Source organism: Otolemur garnettii, unplaced genomic scaffold, assembly GCF_000181295.1.
Source record: "Otolemur garnettii isolate 467f Iridium unplaced genomic scaffold, OtoGar3 scaffold00294, whole genome shotgun sequence".
NCBI classification, from domain to species: domain Eukaryota; kingdom Metazoa; phylum Chordata; class Mammalia; order Primates; family Galagidae; genus Otolemur; species Otolemur garnettii.
Window position 1 is genome coordinate 101,319 of NW_003852689.1, and position 7,324 is coordinate 108,642.

Here is a 7,324-nt window from a genome sequence, read left to right on the forward strand (position 1 = left end):
AAAAAAAAAAAAAAGAAATTTAATAAATTAATTATCATTGAAGGACGTTCTTAAATGAAATCAGCCTTTCCTTATTCTGTGTGCATGATGGGGATGCATCAAGAATATAGTGACTTAGTTCAATGTAAGCATTTCATATTGTATATCAAAGCAGTACACTGAACCCCATAAATGTATCAATGTACAAAGTTATGATTTAATAAAAATTAATAATAAAAAAGTTACCAAAAAAATAGTGACTATTATGTCAACTTGAGAATGTTAGAATGTGGGTGGGGGGTGTTTTGTTTTGGTTTTGAATCAGAGTCTCATTTTGCCACCTTTAGTAGAATGCCATGGCATCATAGCTCACAGCAACCTCAAACTCACTGGGCTCAAGAGATCCTCTTGCCTCAGCCTCCCGAGTAGCTGGGACTATAGGCACCCACCACAACAGCTGGCTAGTTTTTCTTTTTTTGGTAGAGATGAGGTCTTGCTCTTGCTCTTGGTAGAATGTATTTAAAGAGAGTTTATTCAAGTGCAAAGGTGGAGGACTGCAGCCCAAACACAATTCTAAGTTAACCTGGGGATTGCTCCAGAAAACAAGAGAGGCTCAGGTTTTTAAAGAAAAGAAAGAACTAATCAGGAAAGGGGATGATTACAAAAGTTGTTCTTCAGGAATTCTCATTAGTTTACAGAAATAACATCCGCTAGAGATTGGCTGTATGTTGTTGAGCTACTAGGTATATGGCATTTTATGGCTACTTGGCTTCAGTAGTCTAGAACTCACATAGCAGGTGCTTTAAGAGGGAATTATTTGGCTCAAGGGACTACTTGACTACTGTTACATTTTAAATGCCTAGAAAGGCCTATTTTTTCCATTTGTTTGGTTTTTTTGTGTGTGTTTTGGTTTTCGTTTTTTGAGACAGTCTCACTCTGTTGCCCAAGCTAGAGTGCAATGGCAGTGGCCTAGCTCACAGCAACGTCAAACTCCTGGGTTCAAATGATCCTCTTGCCTCAGCCTCCCAAGTAGCTGGGACTACAGGTGTGCACCACCATGTCCTGCTAATTTTTTTTCTATTTTTAGTAGAGATGGGGGGTCTCACTCTTATTCAGGCTAGTCTCAAACTCCTGAACTCAAGGGATTCTCAAACCTTGGCCTCCCAGAGTGCTAGGATTATAGTCATGATCCACTATGTGGGGCCAGGGCCTGATAATTTAAAGGGGCTCCTCACATTACCTAGAAAGTAGGGATTATTTTCTCTCTGATTTAGGACAGTTTGGTGCCACTGCCTTGATTCAAGCTAAGGCACCAGCAGTTTTAGATATCACTGCTTTGCACTATCAGGGCAAATGCCCAAATAGTGAAAAAGGCAAATAGTGCCTTAATATTACTTTGAAAGTAATTTTGAGCTCACAGACCCCCTAAAAAAGTTTTGGAGACTGCCATGCATTCACGTTCGAGAACTACTGCTCCAACTTATAGAACTTTCTTTTTTTTTTTTTTTTTTGAGACAGAGCCTCAAGCTGTCTCCCTGGGTAGAGTGCTGTGGCATCACAACTCACAGCAACCTCCAACTCCTAGGCTCAAGAGAGTCTCCTGCCTCCGCCTCCCAAGTAGCTGGGACCACAGGTGCCCACCACAACGCCTGGCTATTTTTTTGGTTGCAGCCATCATTGTTGTTTGGTGGGCCCGGGCTGGATTCGAACCTACCACCTTAGGTGTATGTTTTTTGAGTCTCACTATGTCACCCTCAATAAAGTGCTGTGGCGTCATGGCTCACAGCAACCTCAAACTCTTGGACTTAAGCAATTCTTTTGCCTCAGCCTCCCAAGTAGTTGGGACTACAGGCACCCGCCACAATGTCCAGCTATTTTGTTGTTGTTGCAGTTGTCATTGTTATTTAGCTGTCCTGGGCTAGGTTTAAACCCTTCAGCCTAGGTGTATGTGGCCGGTGCCCTACCCACTGAGCTACAGGAACCACAGATTTTCTTTTTCTTTATTTTCTCTTTCTCTTTCTTCTTTTCTCCTCTTCCTCCTCCTTTATCCTTAACACATCCATATTTTCTAATTTTAGGGAGCAGTCAACATGTATTATGTCTTTTTTGAGCTTAAGATTCATTATAAACATCTTTCCATGACAAGAGTTCTTTAAAATAAGATTTTAATAGATGTTCATCTTTAATCACTAAAATGGATATTCCATATGTACCACAGAGTTGTATATTTGTTATATTCATTCTTTGAGGCAGGGTCTCACTCTGTTGCCCAGGATAGAGTGCAGTAGTATCATCTAGCTCACTGCAACCTCAAACTCCTGGGCTCCTCAGCCTGCCCACTATCTAGGATTACAAGTTTGCTCCACCACACCTGGCTTATTTCTTAATCTTCTGTAGAGAAGGCAGTCTTACTATTAACCAGGTTGGTCTTAAACTCCTGACTTAAATGATCCTACCACATCAGCTTCCCAAAGTGATAGGATTACAGGCGTGAGTCAGGGTGCCAGCCTGGATTACTTCTTAGGCTGTGTTCTAGTCCCACCAGGAATGAATCAAATCAAGCTTGTTGACCTATTGCAATGAGGGAGACCACCCAACAGAGGAAATATGGCTCTGGGCTCTGACCAAACAAAGGGAAAGGGGATTAAAGGATTTGGGGGAAGAGTGGAGTTAGGCAAGTATAAACAAAGCAGTGTTTTGATAGGCTCAAAGCACCATAGGGCTGTGTATGAAGGGTCAACTTCAGGTATGAACAGCAAAGTGGACCCAGAGTGCTATTTCCTTGGAAATTACACAGTTAAGAGAAATGCAGAAAGTGGAATCAGGAAACTCCTTATCTGAGCTTCTTCTCTGTGTCAAAGTGACTTAACTCTTCTAGGCAACAGTGAGATGTTTTGTTCTTACTAATTTGATTTCAAATAGCAAAATTCTGATAGTTTCTCATTTTAGAGGAAAGACGGAAATGTCAGTAGAGAAGTAATTGTCACTCAAAGAACATGGTTATTAGGACACTTTACAGCTGTTGTTGTGGGGGCCTAATGTAGCCCCCACACCAAACCTTCCACCCTCTCCTCCTCCTCTCCTAAGAAAAAGAACACAAAGGACCTAGTTATCCCCCCCAAAAAAGAAATTGGCACCAAGGATCCTAACTTACCAAAGCCCTCAAGGCAAACTATAGAATTTGCCCACCTGCTATGGCTCTGTATAAAAAGGGTCTCTAACTGCCCCTGGGTGCAGACGCCATCTTTGCCCTGCCCAGGCTGGTCGCCATCCCCTTACAATAAACCTGACTTAAATTTCTTCACTCCTGGTCTCATCTCTGGGCACCCCCCATTACACCTGTCAGCTGTGGCATACATGACCTTGGTAGAAATAATGTTTCCTGTTAATGTTGCAGCTGACTTTATCTATGCCTATTAGCCATTAGCCTAGTCTAATGCCAGGACAGGCAGACTTTACTATAGAAATTCTTCTTATTCTTTTTTTTTTTTCTTTTCTTGGTCACTTGGTCACCCTCAGTAGAGTGCTGTGGCATCTTAGCTTGCAGCAACCTCAAACTTGTCGGTTTAAGTGATTCTCTTGTCTCAGCCTCCCAAGTAGCTAGAACTATAGGCACCTGCCACAACACCTGGCTATTTTTAGAGACGGGGTCTCCCTCTTGCTCAGGCTGGTCTCAAACTCCTGAGCTCAGGCAATCCACCTGCCTCAGCCTCCCAAAGTGCTAGGATTACAGGTGGTGAGCCACTCTGACTGGCCCCCAAATAAAATTCTGATCTAACTGATTTGATCATTTTTCTTTTGTACTTTCCCCAATCACATGACCAAAAACAGGTCAAACCCTCTCTGATCAGTCACTCTATTTCTAATACCTAAGGGAAATGCACTTTTATTCTGCTTCCTACTCCACTACAGCCTGGTGCTGAGTCCAGGCAGCTGGATGTCTGTCTCCTTCACTATGGTATTCTCTCAACCTTGGGGATCAGAGATGACGCTCTGGAAGGGTATTGCTGCTTCTCACCAGAGGCTGATGATAGGAAGACTCTGCCATGGCCACCTCCTCCAGGCTTCCTTCCTGGAATAGCAGGATCCATAATGGCCATTACCCACCACAGGCAGAGGTTAGGGGGAGGGGGGAAATCAGGGCGGTTCCATCCAGGACCAAGGTGGCTTCATTGCACATCCCCACTATGGCTCTCCTGAAGGTCTGAATCCACACAGTTCTGCACAATTTGAGTCCCTGGCTAGCCTCTAACCTTCCCCCAGAACCTCCAAGTGTTCTCCGCCTACTGGCAACACCCAGACTTCCAGCACTAGACTTATTTTAAGTTTTCAAATAATTTCCGTAAACAGAGGCACAACTTTATATTTATGTACGTCAAGAGCTTGGCAGATGATAAGTCAAGCAGGAAGATCGATTATATTGAAAGAACGAAACTTGGCAATTTGCCATTAAAAATAATTGCCATAAAATCTTATGTGGAAATGATTAGAGAGAAGTGTTTTAATGTCATAATACCTTTACAAGTTGAGTAGAGAGGGAGCTGTTAAAATGATCCTATCCAGCCCTCAGATCTCACACAGGAGGAACTATTTCAAACTCAGAGAGTGACCAGCCAAAGTGGCACAGCTATGACCAGTTAATTCATATACATTGATTCTTTTGTGGGGCTGGGTAGATGAGGACTCCCTTGTTTCCTCTCCTCTTGCAGAGACATTTTTTCTTAAGGTTACTTTCTTGGTCTGGGCAAGCAGCCCTGCTTCCCGTGGCTTTGTGATTCAAACGCTTCTTTAACTTGTTTTGTTTTGTGGAAACTGGCCTATCTGGTCTGGGTCCAGCTGAGGCTTGTTAAAGAACAGCTGACTTCTGCAATCCTGCTCACGTGACCTCTGCAGCTGCAACTCCCTGTTCCAATCCTTGTCCCAGGCCATGGTGGGCGTTTCAAGGGGCTCCTTTCTTGAGGAGCATAAGGTAGGTACCCTGGCCCGCTGATCCATGGCTGGAACAGCTAGGGAACACCAGGCAGGCACGGTCAGGCAGACCTCGGCAGATCAATGGCAGGCCCTCTGTGCTGGTCCAGGACTCTTTAAGCAATGGGGCAGCCCCCGTCCTGCCCTTCTCCCCTACCTCTAGGAAGGCTGCTCTGCCCTTCCTTCCTCTGTTCTTTGGCCCTCTTTCCCCCTCAGCAACAGACCTTTTCCCCTTTCTCTCGCTGACTTAGCAGTGCTCTGCGGGCGTGGAGGATTAATCAGTGACAGGAAGCTGCCTTTTTTTCGGAGCAGTGACCAGTTGTGGTCAGAAGAGCCTCTGTTAAAGCAAGTCCCAGGAATCTGTCCTATTTCCTGCCCACTGCTTACCCACCTGCTCCTGCCATGGGGCACCTTGGGGCCTTCCTCTTCCTCCTGGGAGCCCTGGGGGCTCTCACCGAGATTTGTGGTGAGTAACCCAACCTCTACCCCTTTTCTCTCTCCTCCTGGGTCCTTAGGAGGGAGGTCTAGCTTGTGCAGCCCTATCATTATATATCTGGGGAAACTGAGGGTCAAGGGTAGGTGTAGGCTTATCTGCCTTTCAGGGCTCCCACAGCAACTTGGGCTTAGCTGGACCTCAGTGTTGTGCATGTCAAATTGAGAGTGATGCATCTGACTCCTCACCGGACAAGATCTCCATTTATTCAGTCATTTGTTCATTTATTCACTCAACACATACTTACTTAGCCCTTTCTGTGGCAGGCCCAGTGTTCAGCTTCAGGGACAGAACAAATAGTAAGACAGGTCCAATCCCTACCCTCCTAAAGCTTATGTTCTAATGAAGGGGACAGACAAAAGAAATCAAGTGACAGATGGGACTACCTTGAGTGCTGTAAAAGGAAGCCAACCAGGAGCCACTGATTCAGGGAGGCAGGTTAGGGAAGGATTTCTGAGCACCAGGAAGCCATGTGAGAGCTGAATCCCAAAGGAGGAAAGGAGCTGGTGAGGAAAGGAGTGGGGCCAAGCATTCCTGGCAGTGGGCAGGGAGCATGCAGGCCCTGTCTGCTCCAGCTCCGTGTCCCACAGCTGCTCCCCAGGGGGCCTCTTAGAACCTCTCAGGACCTGTGAGTCTGAGTGCATAGTCTCAGAGCCACTCATGCAGGGGGCCTGGGCAGGGAGCAGAAGGCAGGCCTCAGGACTCCGGATATTGAAGAAGGCAAGGGTTGGAAGGGCCAGATAACCTGCCTCAGGTACTCCAGCCATACCAAAGCTTTGTCAAACTTAGTTCTTGGAACGCCAGGCTGGGGTCCTACCTGGGCAACAGAAGCTTGTGGCCTGTGTTCTGCAGGTGCAGTTGGACACCTCAGCCCAGGGCTCTTGGTTCTTGTCCAGACAGTGCCCAAGAGAGACCTGGGTTCAGCCAGCCAGAGCTTTCCCTCTTGTGGACCTGGCTGGCCCAGTCCTCAGTCTTGAGTGGTTAGCTTATTAGCCTTACCTCACAAGAACCCCTTTGCCTTGGGGTCTGGAGAACCTTGAACAGGGGCTTCAGGTGCAGCTCACTACTGCTGAGTCACTGAGTCAACCAGCCTCATTCCCTCCCCTGTGAAATAAGCTAGGGCTGCTCCTCTGCCTTCCTCCTTGGTGTAGTGTGAGGGAGAATCTCATGACATTTGCTTTCCCAGCTTAAAGCTCTGTATGGTTGTGAAATTGCTGGGGGTCACTGCACTAACACTAATGCAAGTTGGGCTCCCATGTTCCTGAATGTCACAGCCACCTAGTCCTCAGCTGGTAGGTCTAGGTCTCTGTGGCCTAGCTTGCCCAAGCCCACTGTTATTACTCTGGATGAGTCTGCCTGGCTCTTTTCTGCATTGTGGTTATCAGCCTCACTTTATAGGTGTTCCTCCTCTTATCACTTCTAACCCTGTGCTGACTCATCATGCCAAAGGTCAGAAACCAGGATGAGGGCAGGGGGCTCCCATGTCAGTTTGAAGAAGAGGGAGAGAAAGGGAGAGGTGAGAAGGGACAGATGCCAAGAGAGACAAACGCTAGGAAAAACTGAGATAGACAGACCTAGACAGCCTCAGAGAGAATGAAAGAGAGAGACCTGGAGAAACAGAGACAGACAAAAAAGAATCTGTGTGGGCTGGGTGCAGTGGCTCATACCTATAATCCCAGCACCTTGGGAGGCTGCGGTGGGAGGATAGCTTGAGGTCAGGAGTTTGACACCAGTCTGGACAATAGAGCAAGATTCTCATCTCTAAAAGAGATTTTAAAATTTAAGTCAGGTGTAGTGGCATGTACCTATAGTCTCAGCCACATAGAAGGCTGAGATAGGAGGATCGTTTGAGCCCAGGAGCTCAAGGCTATAGTGAGCTATGAT

General features: G+C 46.3%; 1 protein-coding gene across 2 annotated transcripts in view; it reads left to right on the plus strand.

The window, feature by feature from the left end:
* The first annotated feature begins 4,865 nt into the window (after window positions 1–4,865).
* The window catches only part of TCN2 (transcobalamin 2), a 16,957-nt gene continuing 14,498 nt past the window's right edge, over window positions 4,866–7,324 (plus strand). Inside the window, exons 1-2 of one of the 2 annotated variants that reach the window (XM_012813733.2) lie at window positions 4,866–4,948; window positions 5,199–5,413. In XM_012813733.2, the coding sequence (XP_012669187.1) occupies window positions 5,350–5,413 (64 nt within the window). In that variant the 5' untranslated portion in view covers window positions 4,866–4,948; window positions 5,199–5,349. The remainder of the gene's footprint in view (window positions 4,949–5,198; window positions 5,414–7,324) is intronic. The other variant, XM_003803345.3, reaches the window with a different exon arrangement.